At 37.6% G+C, this 24,052-nt stretch overlaps 2 protein-coding genes across 2 annotated transcripts; both read left to right on the top strand.

The window, feature by feature from the left end:
- Positions 1-200: 200 nt before the first annotated feature.
- Positions 201-1,139, top strand: LOC133853857 (zinc finger BED domain-containing protein RICESLEEPER 2-like). Its single transcript, XM_062289881.1, has one exon. It carries the CDS (start codon positions 201-203, stop codon positions 1,137-1,139), a length of 939 nt encoding a protein of 312 aa, XP_062145865.1.
- A 6,418-nt stretch (positions 1,140-7,557) lies between these two features.
- LOC133854310 (uncharacterized) lies at positions 7,558-22,328 on the top strand. The gene is made up of 8 exons (XM_062290445.1): positions 7,558-7,793; positions 8,659-8,711; positions 9,914-10,043; positions 16,707-16,776; positions 17,356-17,698; positions 19,657-20,694; positions 21,554-21,703; positions 21,883-22,328. Exons 2-8 carry the CDS (start codon positions 8,685-8,687, stop codon positions 22,315-22,317), a joined length of 2,193 nt encoding a protein of 730 aa, XP_062146429.1. The 5' UTR covers positions 7,558-7,793; positions 8,659-8,684; the 3' UTR covers positions 22,318-22,328.
- Positions 22,329-24,052: the final 1,724 nt, after the last annotated feature.

Raw genomic sequence — 24,052 nt, 5'->3', positions numbered from 1 at the left:
TGCGCACATAACTAATTTGTTGGTTCAAGATGGCCTTGGTAAGATTGCTGAGATCGTTGATTTGTGTCAGGGATGGTATTCAATATTTGGTGGAATCAAATGGAAGGTTGAAGCAATTTAGTGAGATTGCAAAACAATTGCAATTGACTTCAAAGAAATTGGTTTTGGACATACCCACTCGATGAAGTAGCACCTATTTGATGTTAGTAGCTGCACTTGAGTTTAAAGAGGTCTTTCCTAGATATAAAGACACGGACCAAAGTTTTCAGTGGGTGCTGACAGTTGACGATTGGGTTAAAGTGAAAAATGTGTGTCAACTCCTAGCAATCTTCAACAATGTAATGAAAATTGGATCAAGGAGCAACTATCCAACTATCAATTTATTCATTTTTGAAGCGTGTATGATAAAAGAAATCTTGGCTGAGATGTGTTGGGATCAGAATGAGTGCATCAAATCTATGGCACTTGAAATGAATGCTAGGTTTGAGAAATATTGGGGAGAATGTAACTTGTTGATGTCAATTGCTGTTGTGTTGGACCCAAGTTATAAGATGATGCTGATATGTTTTTGTTTCCCTTTGATCTATCAAGAGCTGGAAGCTACTACGAATATTGAATATGTCCTTACAGTTATGCATGAGTTATATAATGAGTATGTTAAGGAACATAATTCAAGTGTTATGGAACAAAATGTACAAGGCGATGCTAGAGAAAGCTCTTCTAGTAGTTGTTCTAGTAATGCATTTAGGAGGAATGTCCAGAGTGGTAATGCAATGTTTCAGTCATTCCTCGAAAGTGTTGATACATCACAACCGGTTAAATCATATTTGCAAAGATATTTGGAGGAGGGTGTATATATATGTGACAGGGGTTCAGATGCGGAATTTAATGCCTTGGATTGGTGGAAAGCAAATGCCCACAAGTTTTGCATCTTGTCTAAATTGGCTCGAGATATATTGTCAATACCAATTACCACTGTGAGTTCGGAGTACATATTTAGTGCTGGTGGAAGGGTTATTGATCCGTATCGAGTTTCGTTGTCACTAGAAATAGTGCAAATGTTAGTATGCGGGGCTGATTGGGTCAAAGTACAATATGGCAGTGAGAACAAATCTACTGTAACTGTTACTTTTGTCTAGTGGTCATTGTTATTTTCATTTGCTTTTAAAATGTACTAACCTTTTCTTTCTTTCTTTTTCGTTTTTTTTTTAACCTTAGGAGGAGGATGACCCAACTGAAGTGCCAATTGTCTTACCGTAGCAATTTACCTTTTTGTATCAAGTAAGTAGAATTGTTGTAATATAATTGCATATTTTGTTTGGGGGATTTTGTTGGACAATATTATCTTGTTGAGGACCTAAGGACTTGAGGTAATGTATGATTTCCTATTTAATGATTAAAGCAAATTAAATTTTGTGCTATTATCAAACCTCTTTAGACATCTTTGCCAAGTGAAGAGAACTTGAGTAAATAATGCAAGTTAGTAAAAACTTAATATTTTTAGTGTGTATACATGTTCTATTAAAGAATTTGAAGTTGTCGGTTTTAAAGGCCTTTGAAGTTTCTGTTTACGTGAAGCCCATTTGATTCAATGTAGTTGTATTTGTTTAAATTTGATTTGTAATTGCATTGATTGTAATTGTAAAAATTTGATTGTATTTGTATAAATTTTGATCAACCCATGTATTGATCAACCTGAAATCATATTTTGATACTCGTAAGTAACAATGCATTTGAAAAATTAATAATAATCAGTAGCTTGTCTTTTTTATATTACTAAGATTACATTTTGTGTTGCAGAGTTTGCTTAGACTGAAAGAACCTACTGTCTTATTACGTTTTGGGGAAGATGATCTTAATTTGTGCAGTCTGTGCTGGATGCTGCTTTGCAGGAGTAATTTTTTTTGTTTTTTTGTTTTTTTTTAAGGGGAATTGCAGTAGTATTCTTAGAAAGCAAATGTTCGTTCACTTGAGATCATAGTCGACCTGATTTTTGAAGCGTAATTCCCAGTCAATTGGGCTATCCTGTGAAATTTCAGTGGAAGATATCTCATAGGATAAATTCTGTAGTACTTGTCATCTTATGGAGTTAGATGTTCTTCAGTTTGGTGCTTATTGTTGGTTATAATATATGTTTTCAGCTTGAGTATTTCTGTTATTTGTTCCCCATCTTCTCAAGCATAGTTTGAGCCGAATGGTTTATATCTTAAGATTTGGCTAATTTCAGTCTCTTTTAAAAAAACTTTGAATTAAATCTAGACCGTTAAAAAAACTATAATACATACGCCCTAGCTTTCATAGTTCAGCAGACCCTTCTCTGCAAATTTGGCATGGTCCTCATATGGGATGAGTTGTGCTCTTATGAATCTGAGTTGTCCAATGCCTCTACTCCATTCTTTCCTTTTAAAATCTAGGAAAATTATGCCTATTAGGTGTGTGATATGGATTTGAAGCTTGAGAATGACTTTCCAAGAAAGTGTGCATAACCATGCTTCACATTTTACAGTGATGTAGCCAGTTAGTTCTAGTATTTCTAGTAAGCCATTTTACAGTAATGGCTTAGTGGCTGCTAAAGCAGGCTTTAATCGGCCATTTTTACCCTGTTTCTCTGACTTCGTTACACAATTTTAGCAGCTATCTGTTTTTGCTTTAGTACCCTCTCCGATTAAAAAGAAAAAAAAACATATCTAAATTTTCAAACTGCAAAGTGACTCGGGTGTTTAAATTTTGTTCTTTAATTTTTTCTTTTCAAAACAAAAACATTAATAAACAACGTATGTGCATTCACACCAAGCTCTCCAAACTTTAATTAAATTTATTTTTTTAACTATTACTTTTAACAAATGTTGTATACCAAACTCTCCAAATATTTATCTATTTTAATTAAATATTAATTTTTTTATTGGTTTTAAGTAATTATTACTAACAAATGAGGAGAGAGGGAAAGTGAAATGAAAGGGGAGAGAAATTCAAAAAATGATAAAAAATAAAATAAAATTGAATTGTTCATGGAATTTGTGAGCCAAATTTGTGATGGAATTCTGATAAGAGAGAAAATATAAAAATTATAGAGAGTCAGTTGAAATAAGTTTTTTTGAGATATTCACAAAAATTTAGAGAAAATTTTGAAATGGAGAGCTTGTTGAGGATGCTCTAAGCATAAAACATTTTTAAAGAACAGTTTTTAGCTTTACATCACAAAAAATTAAATAAATAATTTTCACATTTATATTATTACATCATAACAATTTTTCAACTAAAAATAAAAAAACACAGTTCAAAACACATTAACAAATAAGGGCTTTAAATTTGAACTTGTTTACTTTAAAATGAGAAATATTGAGAGTGAGATGGTGATGTAAAATGTAACTTTCCTCGTTAAAAATAAAATGCCCTTCACTATTTATATGAATCTCTTATTAGGCTAATAGTGATTTCTAACAGATTTGTAGTGAATATGAAGCTTTCAGATTTGTGAATGGAATGAAATGGTTTTGGTGATTGATGTGAATGAATTGATTAATGGGATTTGAGAATGGATATGAAGTGATAATGGTGATGGAAATTTGGAATTTGACTAAGGGCGTGTTTGGTTTGCATAATAGACTCTTGAAAATAGTCATTCTTTTATTTGGCACGTCCTATTCTTATGAATAGCTACTCACATAAGAATAATTATTCATTTTATGAAGAGTAATACTTAATTTTCTAAAAAATTAGAGGAATAACTATTCTATAGAAATAGAGTACCATTTCAAAAGAAAATAAAAAAATAAAAAATAAAAATGGGGAAATACAATTAACCCCTTTAAAGTTTGACCACTTTTTCAATTTTGCTTTCAATGTTTAAAAATTTGCAATGTGCCCCAACAAAGTTTTTAAATTTGTCAATGTGGCAAATCCGTTAGTGATTTCTATTTGCTCTGATAGAAAGGGCCACGCGTGCTCCGCACGTGATTTTTTTATGCGAGCTTCTCCATTTTAATCTCAGTTAGACGCAGTCAATTACCAAATTGACCCTCAAATATTTCACGCATGGACGACCCTGATCTTGTTCTCCTTCACTAAACACAGCAAGTACAAAGCCGTTGTTATTTTCCTTCTTTTTTCACCTTAGGAGGAGGACCCAACTGAGGTGCAATTTACCTTTGTATTAAGTAAGTAGAAGTGTTGTAATATAAGTGCATATTTTGTTTGAGAGATTTTGTTAGATAATAGTCTTGTTGAGGACTTAAGGACTTGAGGTAATGTACGATTTCTTCTTTAATGTTAAGGCAAATTAAATTTTGTGTTATTATCAAACCTCCATTGACATCTTTACAAAGTGAAGAGAATTTGAGTAAATAATGTAAGGGAGTAAAAACTAACTTCATATTTTTTAGTGTGAATACATGTTCTATTTCAGAATTTGAAGCTGCTATTTAAATGAAGCCCATCTGATTGTATGTAATTGTATTTGTATTAATTGTATTTGGGATTGTATTTGATTGTATTTGTTTAAATTTGATTTGTAATTGTATTTGATTGTACTTGTACAAATTTTGATCGATTTGATTGTATTACTTTGAGAAATAAATTAATAAAATTTGTTAATTTCATTTATTGAATCTTAATTTGAGTACCCGGATCGGAAAGCTCAAGCTTATACAAAATTTTGGTCTTATCGAGCTGCACCGAGCCCATGAAAGAGGCAACATTGAAGGAGCTTTTGACTGTTAGCTAGCCACGATCACCATGCGTACAAATTAAAAGAACTTTTGAATGTGAGCCTATGAAAGAGGCAATATTGAAAGCTCAATTTGTTTCGACGTAAAATATTTTCTGTTGGAAAATGATTTTAGCTGAAAATATTTTTTAACGTTTGGCTTGTATGAAAAATCGATGGCCGCTGGAAACGGCTGGCGACATCCTGTGGAAGCAACCGGTGACTTCGGGCATAGGGAAAATTGAAATTGGCTTGCTAACATCTTGTGACCAAGTTATTAGATATGATGTCATTAAAGTGGAAGATATCTCATGGGATAAATTCTGTAGTAATACTAGTAATACACACTGAGATCGCATTTGAACAAAAGTTTTTGTTTTTCTTATTGTAGATCCGCAAGCTGCATGATGGGTTGGATTATATTGTTTTATTGTGTTAAATCCATATATGTGTCCGCCTTCCATACATGATGATTCACACCATACATTCAATTATTATAAACTGTATAATAAGCAAATATCCGTTTGAAGAAGTTATAAACATTTGATAAATTTAATAGGATCATGGCATAATTTCTCAATTGAAACAAGAAATTAAAGTATATTCATGGTGAAATAAAATCATTTTGTAAGCATTTACTTATCTCGGATGATTCTTCTCACTTTCGAATATCTTAATTTCAAATTATTGCAAATCAAACTTTAGAATTAGATACATTCCACATTGAAAACCTTAATATTGCATGTAAAATCTTAATCATGCAATCAAAATCTTAATCTCCTAGTTTTTGCAAGCATCGACCATTCGGTTCACAAGGGTCGGAATGTTCGTTATACATACATCGATTGTTCGACCTCAAGGTGAAACATTCGATGACTGTTAGGAACTATAATCTATTAAAAACCTCTTACTACACCTTAATCACAAACTTAAATAAGAGCTTTACACTATGCACATACATTTAATCAAGCATGGCCTCTATATTGTTTTAAAAAGATCAAAATTACAAGCTTTGCTTTTTCGATCAAACTCTATTGTTAATCATACGAGGAAAAGTGTTTTGAGGAATGCCACATATTTTATTTTATTTTTTTCCAAATTCTGCTTGTTCTCAAATGATCTAAAACCCACGTTTATTTAAGGAAAGAAAAAATTAAACATAATTATTTCTTGAACGGACTAGATCATTTGGGAACAAGAATTTGGGAAAAAAATTTGGGATTTATAGCATTTCTCAAGTATTTTTAGGTATTGAAATATATAGATGCTTGATACGGTTTTAACATAAAAAAAATGAAATCTATCTTTAATGTTTATGTTATACGTGTAATGACCAAACTTTCCCTTTATAAAAATCCAACTTTACTACATGAGAGATTAAAGCAACACTCATGTTTAAGTACAAAAGTCACAATAATAATCATGCATAAAAGTGACGACTAAGATTGATTAGACTCCCTTACTACAATATAAAAGCTTCTCCAAACAATAGAGACACAAAACCTCCAAGTTGACCCCATTTCTGTATACCCCTCTCTCTCTCTCTCTCTCTCTCTCTCTCTCTCTCTCTCTCTCTCTCTCTCTCTCTCTCTCTCTCTCTCTCTCTCTCTCTCTCTCTCTCTCTCTCTCTCTCTCTCTCTCTCTCTAAGGTTTATATGCAAAAATGAGATGCAATGGGGTCTAGGGTTTATCCTAGGTCCTTAAATAGGTCACATGAACGCACAAAGAGTCAAAACTCTCTTAAAATTTTCTATGCATATTGTCATCGGTCATTCGATAGAAAATGTTGAATGTTCGAAAAAAACATAACTCTATTTCAAAACATTTATTTTTAAATATTATGATGATTATCTTGAGTATTGTAAACACTGTATTGAAAATCTTTTTTATGTAAATAAAACTAAGGGTCTTGATTTGAAAATTATCACTGTCGTTTTAAAAAGATATTTATATATGTATTTCTTTTTAGGGTATTACATTCGGTCGCCCAAACCAAAAACTCGACTACCTCATAGCTCCTCGAGGTGAACGTTGAGGAGATTTGGGGGTGACGTGACCACGCTCAGTATCATCGAGAGTGATCGGAACTTCAATGTGCTGTGGGCTGACTGCGACCATCCATTTTAGATTTTCTTTTTTTCCAAAAATCTTTCTAAAAAAATACAATGGTCTTTTGGAAAAAAAAATTCAAAACTTTTTTATTCATGATAAAATAATTATTACTCTCATCTTTTGAAAGAACAACTTTTCTTTCAAAATGGGGAGTAGTCATTTTAAGAATAATAGACAAACCAAACTATGAAACCATTCACGAACCTGTTCGTGTGTACTAAATGTGTCCTTAGTTGATGGTCTGAAAAATAAGAATAATCTTTTTCTTTTTATTTATCACATTTATTTCATACCAACAAATATAACGTGTCTTAAGTGACTTATTTTGTATCGACAAATATAACATGTTTTAAAAATAGCTTTGTCGGTATGGAGGACAGAAATTTCTTATAAACTGGTTTGTAATAAATTTCATACAACTCACATATAAAAATGACACGTGTCCTTTAAACATGTAAGAATCACGTGTTTTTTTATCAATGCTATTAAAAAAGCATGTGAGAAGCACATGCTATTAAAATAACATGTGTTTCTTATATGTTAAGGGACACATGTCAATCTTATATGTAAGTTGTATGAAATTTTCTATAAACTAATTTGTAAGATAAGAAACTTCTTACAAACTAACTTGTCAGAAATTTATGTTCGGTATGAAATGAGCGTAAAGCCGTCCATCAAGCCTCAAACGAGATCGTTTTACCGCAAGGTTTAATAAAGGGTAGAGCCCAACAGACCACTGTGCATCATCGTCCCTCCTCTTCTTCACAACTCTCTTTCTTCGTCCCTCTCTCTACTCGAGACCTACAGTACACACACGCGCGCAGGCGCCCATATAAGCTTAGGCCTGGGGTCACCAACACCACCAGAATCCGTCACCGCCGGCCACCCCAACTCCCCTCTCCGGCGGCGAAATTCGGAGAGCTCTTCCGTGCTAGGAGCTACCCCCTCCAGGCTAAGCACCCAGATAAAAATTAAGGTAGTTTCTTAACTTTCTCAATCTAAATGCTTTGGTTCGTGTTTGTAGATAATGGGTAATGAATAATCTAATGGAATGGAAGTTGAGAATGTGCATTTGAAGGGCCTGGAAGGGCTGGACTTTGGGAGGGAAGTTCTAGGCTGATACCCATGGGGTTTGATTTCTTAAGATGTGATTGTTGGGAATTTGTGTGCTGAACTCTTGGAGATATGGGAGGTGGTTTGTGTCATTTGGGAACTAAGGGTGGCCGAATTTCGTTTGTCTGCATCAGTACTCTGTCTTCTGATCTGAGGGGATTAGCATGCTTGACTGTGGATATGCAGGAAAGCTGGGATGATATTCGGACATGGGAAATTAGATCTCGGGTCTGAGCAAAAGGTCATTTTCGAAGAAATAGAGTGAACTCCAAGTATTCTTGGTACATAATATAGGTTGCTGTTGTGATTGTATTAGTTTGTCTTGTCAGATTGGTTGTAGTGTGGTAATCTGCAGAATGTGGATTACGGTTAGTTGTTTGGTTGTTCCAGTTGGTGTTTTTCCTTACTGGAGCGCTTGTCATTGTTGAGTTTTGTTAGTAAATATTTACTCATTCATCTAAAAAAAATAAGAATTTCGTATAGTGGTCATGAAGGCTGAATCACGCAAACACTCTAAATCCTCGTAGTGAAACTTGATTTGAAAATATTTGGACAGAGATGCGAACAGACAGATTTATACGTGCATACATGCATGCACGCGCGTACATAAACATATGGAATGAAATAAATGGGTTGCTTTCCATAAAATGGTTATGGTTTATTAAAAGTGCTTATTTGGCTATACCTCTAGATTGATGATTATTTTATGTGTTTCTTTTGTTCTACAGCTGTGCAGGGTTTAACATGCTTATGAATGGCTTGGAGAGGGCTTAACAAAAAGGTTAGCTCTTAGGTATCAATATGTATCTGAATCCATTTTTTTTTATCTTTCTCAAGCATCTTTTCTTTCATGTCTTCTTAGAGTTATCTTAAGTTTATACCACCAATTTAAACATGCCTAATTGATTGCACTGCACCCTCTTAGTATCTTACAACCTTAGATTGATTTCACTTTGATATTTAAAGAAAAAAAGAGGAAAACATGTAAATGTGATTTTGTTTTTCCTAATTGTAAAACACAATATTGAGTGCAGAATCTCTGGAGTATCATGCTCTTTGTGTGATCACTGGTAGATAAATATATCATGTCAAATTCATGGAGATGTGTGCGGCCTGGCTGCTTAAATTTGACTTAGTGGATGGTAGTGCATTTGGCTGTTGAAATGATGATAGTTTTGACGCATGCTTATGTTAAAGCTAGTTGAGATTAGGATCAATAGTCTTTATGGTCCTGTTCATCATGTTTTGCTTGATTTGTGTTGTTAGAATAATGATTTAATAGTTTAATTCATAATTTCCTATCACTTTAAGCTTTTAAGGCATGTGGCAGTTTTTCACGGAATCATAATCGGTGGCCTGAGTTTGAACTGTCTCTACTTTATGTCTCTCAATTAATGGTGAAAATTATATATATTAGGCTCCGCTCATGCAAAGGCGTGTTTGGACTCACTAGTGAAAGGAGTGCTAGAATAATGGTTAAATGATTGAGTTTACTATTTTCCATCAGAAACTAGTGCTATATATATAGATGGATGGATGAATGAATGGACTAGAGAAGCCTTCCGAATTCACAGTGACCAATTTTTCATTGTGTTCTAGCCCATTAATGTTTTTCTGCTCTACTTATTTATTGTGTGTGTCTATATATATTATAGTGTCCTGTTTTTCACTTGTTCCAGCCCTTTTTTTTTTCCTGCTTTATTTGTTTAATGAGAAGGCTCCCATTTCCAAGCGGCTAACTTTTGGCTTGTTGTGACCCGTTATAGTCCATTTGCATGTTCCAGTTTTTCCCGTCTTAGCAAATAGGATGATTCTATTTCTCAATCTTTTCTGTTGATGATTAATTCCTATATACTCTGACTTTGCCTTTTGGCCTGATCTTAGGTCTTGACTCACCCTCCATGGATGAACCTTGTGGAGGAGCCCTTAGGTTTTCGGGCATTTTCCTCTTTATTTTCACCATTTTAACTTGTTTCTATGCAGGTTATACACACCAGTATTACAAGAGGTTTTAATTCTGTACCGCCAAGGCCTACAGTTTGGTCAAAATTTTCAGCTGCTGTTGAGGATGCAGTAAAAACATCAGTCCCTGCTCCATTGAGATGCATATCAGGTACTCTTATTTTGTTTTAACATGTTTTCCTAGCTTTTGTTACCATCGTTGTTCAATCCAACTTAAGAAGGCCTTAATCCTAATTTCTTGGGTTGCTTTTGTGGTTTAGTTATGGTAAGGGATAAATACTCTTTAGCCCTTGAACTACTATCACATTTTGTTAGTACCACATGTTATGCTTGATGAGCCATTAGTTTGATTTAACTAGCAATTTCCAGATTTTGACATTATAGTATGGGACTTGACCTACTTGGAATACACCTCTTCCCCCATCCCTGGACATACCTTGGTTAATTCTTTTGTTTGATAAGTAAAGTAAATTTATTAAAAGCACAAAGAGTGCAAACCAAGTATACAAGAAGTATACAAGAGAAAAACACCCAGTAAGGTAAAAAACAAGGAAAAAGAGCACAACAATCTACGAAGTTAGAGACATCAAAATGGATGTTAACAAAGATCCATTCGAAGAGGGATTTGAGAAAACAAAGTTATAGATCCGAGTTCGTGAATTGGAGCATGATCTGTACTCCATTACAATCAGGTGGGTTGGGAGTTCACAATTTCATCTAGTTTAATTGAGCTCTCATGGGGAAATGGTTGTGGAGGTATGGTAGGGAGAGAGAGGCATTATGGAGAATGGTGATTGAAGTCAAATTTGAGAGTCTAAAGGGTGGGTGGTGTTCTAAAGAGGTGTTGGATACTTTTGGAGTGGGTGTGTGGAAACATATTAGAAGGGGGTGGGATAAGTTTCGTAACTTTGTTCGTTTTGAGGTTGGGGTTGGGTCACATGTAACCTTTTGGCATGATTTGTGGTGTGGGGATAGATCTTTGAAGCAATGTTTTCCAGTTTTGTTTAGTATTGTGAGGAATAAAGATGCAAGGGTGACAGATAATTTGGTTGTTCAAAATGGAGTTACTCTGTGGAATGTCATTTTTACGCGTCCAGTTCAAGATTGAGAGATAGAGATGGTACTTTCTTTCTTCGCTCGGCTTTATTCTATTTCGGTTCAACATGGAGAGGATGATAGGTTAGTTTGAAGCCTCTCTAAAAGGGGTCTATTTGAAGTGAGAAGTGTTAAATAGGAAAGATGACCCTTCATTTCCTTGGAAGAGTATCTGGCGTGTTAAGGCTCCGGCGATGGTGGCTTTCTTTATATAGACAACAACTTTAGGTAAAATTTTGACGCATGACAATCTAAGAAAGAGAAATGTTGTGGTGATTAAATGGTGCTGTCTGTGTAAAAAGAGTGGGGAGTCCATTGAACATCTGCTACTTCATTGTGAAGTTGCTTGTAATCTATGAAGTTACATTCTTTATTTTGGGTAGAATGGGTTATGCTATGAAGGGTGTTGGAATTGTTGACTAGCTAGGGTGCGTCGTTTGGGTATGGTCCAGCTAAGGAAGTTTGGTGGTTAGTTCCGTTGTGTTTAATGTGGTGTCTTTGGCAGGAGCGGAATGCGCGGCATTTTGAAGATGTAGAGACATCGATGTTGGAGCTACAAAAGTGTTTGCTTAACACATTATATATTTGAATAGCGGCTCATCATAGCTTGAGTGTTATTACTTATGCAGATTTTTTAAATTTATTTTCTGTTTGTTCTTATTAGGAATTCTCTTGTATACTTCCTGTGTACTAGAGTTGCGCCCCTCTGCGCTTTATTAATAAATTGACATTTCTTATAAAAATATATATATATATATATATATATATATATATATATATATATATATTCTGCGCTTTATTAATAAATTGACATTTCTTATAAAAATATATATATATATATATATATATATTCGAGTTCATCTTCTCACAACCATCAAAACTTTGAGCATTCTTTTCTCTCCATCACATTAAACAAGAAGGGATTACATTCCACCTCAAAATATCTTCTTTTTGAAGGAACCCAACAACACTTATCTTCATCTCACCTATTCTTTCTACACAATAGAGCATGGAAAAAAGAAGATACAATATCCACCTCCCAATCATGCACCAATCTGATAAAATTCATGTCCCAGTGCACCTCGTCGTTTGTGAGCAAACATATGGTCAACGCCAACTATTAAACAACTTGGGGGAAATGTCACAAAAGACGTCTGATTAGAAATGTCACGAACTCCCCCGCCCTTGGGGGACTGCCCTCAGCGACGAGGAATATGTGCTAGGGTGTATGTGTGATTCGTTCAGCCACTAGAGACTCTTGCAATGCAAAATAACTTAGGAAAGGATTCCTTGAGTGGACAGTTCCAACACCAAACTTTATGCCAAAATCACGAGAGCTATTGCAAAAGTCATTGGGAGTACCATTAATCAAAATAGAGATCCGAATAGTAGATATGCAATGCGCAATCCAAGTTTGCGATTTCTCCCCAAAGCCACATTTCCTTAACATGTATAACAAAAAATCCTAGCTATCACAGTCATAAGCCTTTTCACTTATTATAAAAAAAAAGAGCCTTTTCTAAGTCCAATTTACATAACACTCCTAGCTTGCTAGATTTAAGACGACTATCTATACATTCATCGGTGATAATAACAGAATCTAAAATTTGACGACCTTTGATAAAAGCTTTTTGAGTCTTCAAAATGATATTCTCCAAAATAGTTTTCAATCTATTAGCCAAAACCTTCGCAATAATGTTATAAACGCTACTTACCAGACTGATTGGATGAGTCTTTTAACGAACTTGCCATGCTCATGGAAGTCAAGAAAGACCTTCATAACATCTTCTTTGATAACATCCCAACAAGACTAGAAGAAAGCCATAGAAAAACCATCTAGACCCGAAGCCTTATCCCTATTCAAATCTTTCACCACTTTGAAAACCTCCCTTTCCTCGAAAGGCCGCTCCACCCAAACTGCTTCCTCCTCACCTAGAACTCTTCCATAGCGAGAGAAAAGTTGGCCTCTCCCAATTGCTCGCTAGGGAAGCTAGTCACGTTAAAATCACCTCCAGTGCCCCAAGGCAAATCCCACCAACTAATCAAAACCGTTAGCTCCTCCCATAGAAACTCCTTTCTAGGGCTTCTATTCTCTCTTACTTGCTCAGCCAAAGAGGGAATCACAACAAAGCCCAAATTATCCACCTCGTGCTCCCATCCCACCAAGTAAGAAGAGTCTGGGGTGGAACCATGGATTAGGCTTGTTCTAGCATCACGTCCTCCTGCTTTTGCCCCACACAATAGACTTCCCCCCTCCACTTAAGGGAAGGGAAAAGGGCCCGAGGGGTTAAACTAGGGATGATAACCCTCTTCTCTTCCCTTGGAACAATCGACTAACTCAAATCCTCCGAAGTAACCACATGGCCAACACCACCCACCCAAGACTCCAACAATGAAGCATCACCACCATTACCTGTAGTAGACCAATACCTGAGGACCGGGCATCCCTCTCAACTAGAACATAAGCGTTCTCTTTTGCCACCAAACCTCCGTTTCTCAAGTGCTTGACGTTTGCGACCTTGTCGGTGTTGGAGACCTCTTGACTGAGGGGACACGCTGCAACCCTTCGAGATTGGGCACATCACCATCGAGAGGGGATCTAGAGTCGGAGACATCCCACTTAGCCTCATTGCTTGCGAAAATTTGGCTAGGGGAATTGAGTGAAATGTCGCGACTGGGTGACCCGAGATGGCGTTGATGACAAATAGCCATCGATGGTAGGGGTCGCTGTTACTTTGCCCCTTGAAGCATTTTGACTCCCTTCCCAAAGACTGCTGTGGAAGTCATGGCTTTGTGACGAGGTGAACAGTGGGCCATCAAGCTGACTTGAGCACGCGCTCGCACCCGTAGAAGCCAATCCCACACCCAAACCTTTTCCTGAGATATAGGAAGACCCAACTTGCTTTTTTACTACCAACCTAAACGCGGGTGTTAAATTGGGCCTAACATGTTTATAAATTCTTGGCCCATTAGGAAAAAATGAGCCTTTACCCCTTATGAAAATACTCTTTGTTTGGCCCAATTGATGAACTTAACTCTTGAGAGGGTTGGGTCCTTCCTAAGGGGATTGGCTTCAAACTGATTACAATGGCCCATGAAGGGCTTTCAAGCTTCTTTGATCCACCAAGCTCCAAACCCACATCCACTTCCCCAATTAAATGATCTACGTCACCTCTCAAAGCCTCTAGTTGTTTCTTCAAGGAATGAAGGACAATACGAGCATCCTTGCCACTAGCATGCATGTCCTTTGCAGTGCTGGCGAGATCGGTGGAATTTTGCGGAACCTCTCTTTCCCGTATGCCTCCTGACCATTGGCGCTTTGGGCTTTCAGAATTGTGGCGTTGTGACCAGCTAAGCTTCCTCCATGCTGCCTCTGTCCAACCACAACCTCCACATACGACAGCTTATCAACCAGCGCGGCCAGCTCACGTGTTACCGGTGCCGGAGGTTGCGTGGCCAGTTGGGGGATGGAAGCCCATATAAAAACTCTCCGGATTGTGTTGCCCTTTTTCCACCACCAAAGGGCATTTGGGAGGCTTCAAGGAACCTCCGCGGCTCAAGAGCAATGTTTGACCAGCCCCTACCTCCTCTGCCTTCTGAAATGACCCCAAAATCTCTCCTGCTGCTACTGTCATACTCTACAACAGCCACAAAACGGCCAAAACGATTTGAGCCACGTTGAGAAATGACGGCTTTAACCCCCACCCACTGAAGACTTCACAAATTCCTTGAAGCTCTCTGCTTGAAGCAGAGCCCTCATGGTGTCCAACAACCGCGACACACTAACTTTCCCCCGTGATATCCAACAAGCCCTCTGCTTCTTTAGCACACTGGTAAAACCGAGACCCCCTCACAAATGAATTCAAAGGACTTAGCCTTGACAAGGAACCATCTGGAAGAAGCCATCTCGACCAGCAAAGAACCAAAGATGCCAGAAAACAAAGAAAAAACCTAACATTGGAGCTGGGAAACAACCAGAAAGACAAGAAATGGCAGAACACGTCTACACGTGCCACCGAGAGAGAGAGGGAGGGAACTTTTTACAGATTTAGAATCCATTTACCCTTTTTGCGCAAACACTCCCAAACTTTAAAAAGTGATACTTAGCCTTCTCGAAGGGAGGGAGGGAGGGAGAGAACTTTTTACAGATTTAGAATCCATTTACCCTTTTTGCGCTTACACTCCCAAACTTTAAAAAGTGATACTTAGCCTCCTCAAACTTTCACTTTGTTGCGAGTTCCATCTTCCGTTAGCTTTTGATGTTAAAATGGACCGAAAAGGTCACAGGTGATGCATGCATGCTAATTTTTGACTGGAATGCTCAAATTATCCCTAATATGAAAGCAAAATTTAAAAAAATATATAAAAAAGGAAAAAATACAACAAAGAAAAATTAAAAAAAGTAAGAAGAGGTGGTGGCCACACCACCCCTCAAGGTCAAGGGAGGTGGTTCAACCACATTCAAAAGCCAGCCATGGGGTGAACAAGCCAACCCCTTAACCTTGAGGGGTGGAGGGGCCACCACTATAAATATATATACTTAATTTATTTATCTTATTATTATTATTTTTAATTTTTTTTTTGTTCTATTAGTATGTGTGCCACTGTGCGTCATATATTATTTTCTGTCCATTTTAACACCCATAAGCTAACGGAGGGTATAACTTATAAAGATGGGTGGTAGTTTGAGGAGGCCAAGTGTCATTTTTTTTTTTTTTTTAAAGTTTGGAGGTGCCTTTACTAAAAGTCAGTTTTGGGGGATTAAGTGTAATTTTTCCTATATCTTTTCATGCTAATGGATTTTTTCTTCAGGCCATTTTCATATTTTGATTTATCTTTTTAGTACTCATATGGCCTTTATCAAAATATTAGCCCCCCCCCCCCCCCCCCCCCCCCAAAAAAAAAAAGGAACAATGCATTTACTAAGACAAGTAGGATTATTAAGAGAATAAAAAGACAATGTATTTTCTTGTTTATTTTTCGATTTCTAGTTAGGTGCTTTCTCTTGTATACTTTTGGTGTACTTGGAGCGCCTTACGCTTTTAATAAGACCAGTTTATTACTTATAAAAAAAATGTATTTGATACTTAAAAAAAAAAAAAAAAAGACAATGTATTTGATAAAAAAAAGGAAAGAAGATATTGCTTATATATGGAAGTAAAGTTTTGACATGTCTTATTAGAAGGTAACCAAAAACAAACTACTTATTCCTTCCCTCTGGGACCTTTTTTATTAAAGAAAAAACCCAAGTACTTGTTATTCATTGAAGTTAGTCTAATGGAAACATATTAATCTTTTTTAGTTTGTATAAGTTTGACAATCCAGTGTATGACGAACAATCTACCAGGAGTTGAATCCATTTAAACAAAGTAATCTTTCTAAAGGGGATGGATTTTATGGCCAGGGGACTGACTTGAAACTCACTAGATTCCCCACCGGCCACCACCACCACCACCACCAAAAAAAAAAAAAAGAAGACATAAAGTAGAAGTAAAAAACAAAAAAAGATGGGGGTTGGACCATTCCTCTATTTATCAGTGGGCTAATACCATTTTAAGCAAAAGCCCTTGGTTTTGACATGAAATTTCCATGATTGTATTTTTCCTACATAATGTGGAGCACTTTTTTGTACATGTATATTTTGAAGTTATTATGTTGAGAAAATTTCAAGGTTAATTGTGTAATTGTCATGAAGTGTTGCGCAAAATTTCTTTCACAGAGTTCTCTTCCAGCTTAGTATTATGGCAATTGGCTCCTCTTGAAATTCCAGCAGTATTGTCCTTTACAAGGTAACGAAGTCTAATTTTTTTTTTTTTTTTTTTGAACTTTTTACTCGTTTATCTGGTGCAATGGAAACTTTTGACTACTACCTTTGTGTTGCTCTTTTCTGCTTTACAAAGTAAGAGGTAGAAATAGATCATCATCATTATCATTGTTATTGTCATTTTCGTCATCATTATCTCTATCACTATCATTATCATTATCATCATCACGATCATCATTTTGTTTATTATTATTATTGTTTCTTTTATCATGCTATTCTTTTTATGGGCCATTGTTGGGTGTGATGGTAAAGCTACATTGGGGTCCGGGGAGGTTGGGGGACGGGTGTGGTTTGTGAAAAAAATTTGGTAAGTTTATTCTAAAATAGGGTCCCATTACAGACATACATGACTGAAATTGAGAGGATAACGGTGGGCTTCCGAAAAAGTCAAGCATGCGGGTGGCTACATATGACAAATGATAAATTGCTGTCCAAAATTTATGATATCTCCAGAAGAACATGTCTGGAATGAAGAAATTTCAGACTAATTTAGTTTCTCCTGGATTCCTAAAGATTTTAATTTTTGTTCATACATCATGCATAGGTGTTTTCATGCCACTCCGGAGCTATGGGCTAGAAGAACAAATAATGATATAGTTCATGAAAACAATTCCAAGAACAAGACTTCCAGGAAAGGGAAGTTTGTGAAAAGAGCCAGGACTGAGCCACCTGTTGAAGCTCCTTATGTGCCTCCTAAACTAAAAAGAACGAACAAATCCTTGCCAGACAAAACAGTTGACATATTTGAAGGCATGACAATTGTTGAGCTTGCTAAGCGTACCGGTGAGTCTATATCCACTATGCAGGATATTCTTGTAAATGTTGGGGAAAAGGTTGAATCTGAGTTTGACCCTCTCAGCGTTGATATTGCGGAGCTGGTAGCAATGGTATGTCCCCTTCTTAGTCATATATATTTTATAATGATCTCTCACGTAAAAGATATTTAGTTCTCATCTCCAGCAAGTGTAATGTAGATTTCAGTTTAGACTGTCATCAGAAGTTGGCTTATTGATGTTTGTGCATATACATATTGTGCACATGATTGGACTTGGTTTCAGCATCTTATAATCTGTGCCTGGTAGATCTTTGAGGGTAAATTCAACTTGAATGAAGAAACCTTACTTCTAATGGTGATGAAAGAATTGCATGTGGAAAAAGAATATTCTGTGAATAAATTGATCAGAGATATTAAATCTATGTGGGGCCTATTCTTGGATCTGAAATTCTTTTTTTTTTTGATAAATAATCAAGTTTTATTGAAAAAAAAAGCGTAAGGCGCCCCTAAGTACACATGAGGTATACATAGGAGAAACTAAAGCTAACCCGAATCACCCACCAAAAACCAAAGCAACGCCCAAAAAATAACCCACAAAAGCGCCCAACCAAAAACACCCACAAAATAACCCACAAAAAACACAAAGCTAACCTGAATCACCCACAAAACCACCAAGGTATATAACCCTACATCAAGTGGGTCTTGCCCTTCCTACATCTAGGAGAAGCTTTAATGGCGCCCAAGAAGGAGCTTCTGAATCTACAAAGCTCTGTTAATTATGGCAATTCTAAAACTTCTTCTAGGTGTAGGAAAGGCAGAACCCATGTGTTGTAGGGTTGTATGCCTAGGGAGGTTTTTGTGGTTTGTTTCTCGGGGCCTTAGGTTTTTTTCCTGTTGCTTGGGTTGTCTGTTGGGTTTTTGGGTTAGCTTTGGTTCTCCTTTGTATACCACATGTGTACTTAGGGGTGCCTTACGCTTCATTTCTTAATAAAATTTTAATTACCTATCAAAAAAAAATTATAAAGCTTTGCAGATTTAGAAGTTCCCTCTTGCCCTTCATCTTCTGACACTTGATACTTTCTTCCACAATTACCTTGAACCTCTCGCCGTGCTCCTCAGTCACCGTCCAAATCTTGGACAAACTCTCACAAAGCCCAGCAGTCTTCTCCCTAACTTCTTCCTCCCATTCTGGCGTCAATTTCTCACCCATCTTAGCCGAAGAGATCTGCAAGGGGATATCCGACCCATGGCTGTTAGGCAAGGAGGCATCATCAACCGCAGAACCATCAGAATAGCCAGACTCCAGATCAGAAAAAGCCGGCCCAGACTCTGCCGGCCATAGAAGAGAAAGCGCAGCACCCTCAGAGGCGCCGTCAGCCATCTTTGAGGCTTCCAAAGAATCTGAGAGTAACCTATCGTTCCACTTCACAGAGTGGCCAGCCCTGAGTTCCCTTGCTCTCTTGTAGTACTGCCGAAATGGTTTGGAATTAAACAGCACGGGGAGAGAAGAACGAATCTTCTCCCCCAATTCAGCAGCCCCTGAAAGGGGAGGAGGAACAAAAGCGGGAAACTCTGCAGCACAAGAGCTACCGGAAAACCCATAGCTAACTAACTGACCGACCGGAACCGGAGGAGAATATAGTGAATGAAGCATGATCATTTTAGCATGCTGAATGACATAACAATGGCACTCTCTCTCTCTCTCTCTCTCTCTCTCTCTCTCTCTCCCTCTCTTCCTCCCTCTGTGTGTGTGCGCGCGCGCTCTCAAGAAATTGAATCAACCACTTACACTTGGCAGCCGGAGGCTTTTAACATTGCACCAGACCGTACCCCTAGCATGCTGAATGACAACTTAACGAGTAGTATAATTATTTGCCTTGATTTTTGTACCCAAAACCTTTTCTCTTTATCATCGTCGTCATCATTATTATTGTTATTATTATTACTACTTTGCTGCTCCTTGGCCATTTTTTTTTTTCTTTTTTCATCCATATCATACACTCTGTATCAAATGAATTTTAGTTGCTTTGGACGCTTTTGGACTAAATTGTTATGTTATTACTTCGTCAGGAAGTTGGAATCATTGCTAGGAGGCTACACTCCAATGAAGGTGCAGAAATTTTACCCAGGCCTGCGGTTGTAACAGTTATGGGTCATGTTGATCATGGTAAAACTTCTCTTTTGGATGCTCTACGGCAAACATCAGTGGCAGCAAAGGAAGCTGGAGGGATAACACAGCATCTTGGTGCTTTTGTTGTAAGTATGTCATCAGGAGCAGCAATCACATTTCTAGACACCCCTGGTCATGCTGCATTCAGTGCAATGCGAGCAAGAGGTGCAGCAGTCACAGATATAGTAGTGCTAGTTGTAGCTGCTGATGATGGAGTGATGCCCCAAACTCTTGAAGCCATATCTCATGCAAAAGCAGCTAAGGTGCCAATTGTTGTTGCAATTAATAAATGTGATAAACCAGCTGCTGAACCAGAAAGAGTAAAACTCCAGCTTGCTTCAGAGGGCTTGCTACTAGAAGAGATGGGTGGGGATATTCAGGTGGTTCAAGTTTCAGCGATAAAGAAGACTGGATTGGATAGCTTGGAGGAGGCTTTGCTTCTCCAGGCTGAAATGATGGATCTGAAAGCACGTATTGATGGGCCTGCTCAAGCTTATGTGGTAGAGGCAAGACTTGACAGGGGACGGGGTCCATTGGCTACTGCAATAGTGAAAGCAGGGACTTTGGTTTGTGGTAAGCATGTGGTTGTGGGCTCACAGTGGGGCAGAATAAGGGCTATTAGGGATACGACGGGGAAGTTGACAGAGAAGGCAACGCCTGCAATGCCTGTTGAAATTGAAGGGCTGAAGGGGATGCCAATGGCTGGTGATGATATTGTTGTTGTGGACTCTGAGGAGCGAGCTAGAATGCTTAGTGAGGGGAGGAAAAGGAGATTTGAGAAAGATAGGCTTAGAAAGATCAGTGAGGGGGCAACAGAAACTCTGGAATCATCAGATGAGGAGTTTAAGAGGGTTGAAATGCCAATAATAGTAAAAGCAGATGTTCAGGGCACCGTCCAAGCTGTCACTGATGCATTGAAGACTTTAAATAGCCCTCAGGTATGGCAAGATCATTACTGCCTTGTATCCTGAATTTTGTGATTTCTTTGTAGTTGTCAACAATGTTCTAATAATTACTTTTTGCTTTAACCTTTTTATTTTTTTTGGATAAGGTAAATATTTTATCCAAATGAAAACTGTACGAAGGCACAGAGCATACCCCAGGAAAAAGGAAAAAACATAACTAGGTTGGGTGAAGAGGAGGCTCCCACCAAGTTAGAAAACCAACAGAACCTAAACTAGACTAATCAAAAAGACTGAAAGATCATCTCCGAGATACCCCATGAACATTGAAGCATCTATTTTCGTGAGACGGGTTTGAGTCATGGTGGTTGTTGCTTTTAGCTCTTACACTAAACAAAAATTCTGAATTACATTACTAACGAGCATAGTGCCGTTGTTGTGGATCCAAGGATTTCCCTCTCTCCATATTGCATAGGCTGTTGCAGCAAACATAATTTTGCCAATCAAACTAAGTGGTAATAGTTGTTTGGTCTTCCTCACTATGTGATAAGCAGTGATCAATCTCTGTTTTGTCATATGTCATAATACGGTCCTTTCAGAAATATCCTGAAGGTTGAAATGCTCTTTGGGCTAAGTATACCAGAACAAAGAGTTGAGCTTATATGTTTTTTTTTCTGCCAACTGCTATTGTATTGTTGTTTCTCTTTCACTACATATGACTTGAACCTATAATCTACCCTATTGGCCACCCCCTTCACTGAGTCTAGGCCCAGGGGGGCAACTGCGGCTTTTAGTAAAACATTGGGGTTGTTACCTGAAAGTATTGTCTGGTATTTCACTGCTTCCTGAACTTGCCACTTATTGTAATTCATTCATTCTTCAATATATTTGTCAGGTTTTTGTGAATGTTGTCCACGTTGGTGTTGGGCCCATTTCTCAATCTGATTTGGATCTAGCAAAAGCCTGTGGTGCATGTATAGTTGGGTTCAATGTAAAGAGTCCACCTAATTCTATCAGTCTGGCAGCGACTCAAGCCAGTATAAAGGTACCAACCTGTTCTCTCAATCTCAATCTGCTGACGAGAATGTTAAATTCGTTTTAACCCATCAAGTTTTAAGATTATGCTTTAATATCATTTCTGGGCACGTGCAGTTGATAGTATTTTTAGAGAAAAGAAAGACATAAATCCTTAACTATCTTTGTTGTTTCTTTTGTTGGCTGAAGGTAGTGTTGCACCGTGTGATCTATCACCTTTTGGAAGAAATGGGCAGTTTGATAGTAGACAAGGCCCCCGGGAGTTCTGAGACGCAGGTCTCCGGGGAGGCCGAGGTGCTGAACATATTTGAGCTCAAAGGAAGGAGCAAGTCGAAGGGAGATGATGTGAAAATTGCGGGCTGCCGGGTCATTGACGGGCATGTCTCGAAATCATCAACCTTGAGGCTGTTGAGGAGTGGGGAAATTGTGTTCGAAGGATCCTGCTCCTCTCTCAAGCGGGAGAAGCAGGATGTGGAGAGTGTGAGAAAAGGAAGCGAGTGTGGATTGGTGATCAGTGATTGGGATGATCTGCGGATTGGAGATATCATCCAGTGCTTGGAGCAAGTTGTGAGGAAGCCCAAGTTCATTTCCTCAGAGAGTGGTGCTGTTCGAATTGAATGCTGATATCCCCTTTGCCAATAGGAAAATGATAAACTCATAACTCCATCACAACTCCCTCACAACCCCCGCTCACAATGGTGTGGGGCCCATGTGTGTGGGCTCCACACCATTGTGAGTGGGGTTGTGAGAGAGTTGTGACCCAATCATGTCCCTTGCCAATAACATGTCCATTGGCATATGAGATTTAGATTCTCCTTTTTTGACAAATTGATGTAACGTCGGGTCAAAGCCTGGACTTTCTGCGATTTTGCAACTGATGGTCCTGCCCAAAATTACTCAAATATTACTTCTTATGAGTAGGACAATTTTGAAAGGTCATAGTAAATTATTTGGGAGTTGATATAAATTTTGTTGTACAATAAAGAAACTTGTTATTCTTGTCGTAACATGAATCAAGGAGATGAATTCATTTATTGCTACTTTACAATTTAATTATTATTTTTTATTAAGTACATAAACCAAACAGTGACAAAACTAGGCAACCTCTACAACAACAGGAGGATCTTTCTAGTTGACAATAGGAATCAAGGGGAGGGAGGGAGGCTCAATGGAAATGTGGCTAGAAAAAGATCTAGTTGTTATTCAATGTGTCAAAATGTGGGTACAGAAGTTTGTATTTCTATTAATTTTCCTAGTATTCTAAGAGAAAGAGGCTGGGATGGTATTAACAGTATTGGAGATAATGAAGGAGATTTGCTAATCTTCAACGATGTTGGAATTTTGGAGGGTCAGAATAACGACTCGAGAATCACTTTTCAAAATAAATTGCTCAAGATTGAGGGACGAAGCCAAAGACACAACTAGCTTAGCGGCTAGGGCTTCTCCAAAATTTGGCAATCAAGGAGGAGATTTGGAAAACCATTCGAATGATGTGCCCTTTATGATTTTGATAGACAACTGCCTGCACTGAGAAGGATTCCCGAATAGCTTTGTCTAAATTGATATTAAACTAGAACAAAAGAGGGTGGGAGCCATTTCTTCACATAAGGAATAGACACATGGTGTCATGCATTAAAAAGATCCATAGTGACTTTATTAATATTCGCATAGATAAGGATGACTCAGCAACTAATCCCATCATGATAGGCCTTGTTTCGGTAAAATCATAAAAGGTCACAAACCACAACAGCAAAGATGCAGAACCTGTGATGATTAGCTGGAGGGATGTCAAGAGAAGACCTTGGAGAGATAGTGAAAATAAATCAATCCACCATATTTGAGAAAGCAAAGGCAGTTGAATCCAGAGGCCAAAAAGAATTACGCCAAACAATACGGGCAAATGCGCAATTGAAGAATAGATGATAAAGATAATCTTCTGCTACTTTGCAAAGAGGACACAAAGCTTCAAGCCTTGAAGAAGGAATGATGGAATTTAACCTAGCTTTGGTAGGGAGAATATTCCTTACCGGCCATTTTCCACAAAAATAGCCTTAGCCTCTCATTTAAATTTAACTTAGATATCTTTTTAGACAGAATTGGAGAGTGGAAGATCCAGATCTCTGGAGAGTTATTTGCCAATATGGAAAGATAGGCTGAGTTGATGGAGAACTGGCATGGCCAGAATAAGGAGTCCAGAGAGAAGATGCTTGCTTCTTTGGATGCCTTTCCATAACCGGGAAGCATTTGTGGTTGTTGAGGAGGAGAAAAAATTACCAAACCTGATATATTTCTTTCTACATCAAACATCATTCATCAAATAAGTAAATAATTACTGGTTATTAGGGTTGACAATTTTTTA

Source organism: Alnus glutinosa, chromosome 13, assembly GCF_958979055.1.
Source record: "Alnus glutinosa chromosome 13, dhAlnGlut1.1, whole genome shotgun sequence".
Taxonomy (NCBI): domain Eukaryota; kingdom Viridiplantae; phylum Streptophyta; class Magnoliopsida; order Fagales; family Betulaceae; genus Alnus; species Alnus glutinosa.
Note: the sequence above shows the minus strand (reverse complement) of the source record. Positions and strands in the feature narration are given on the sequence as shown.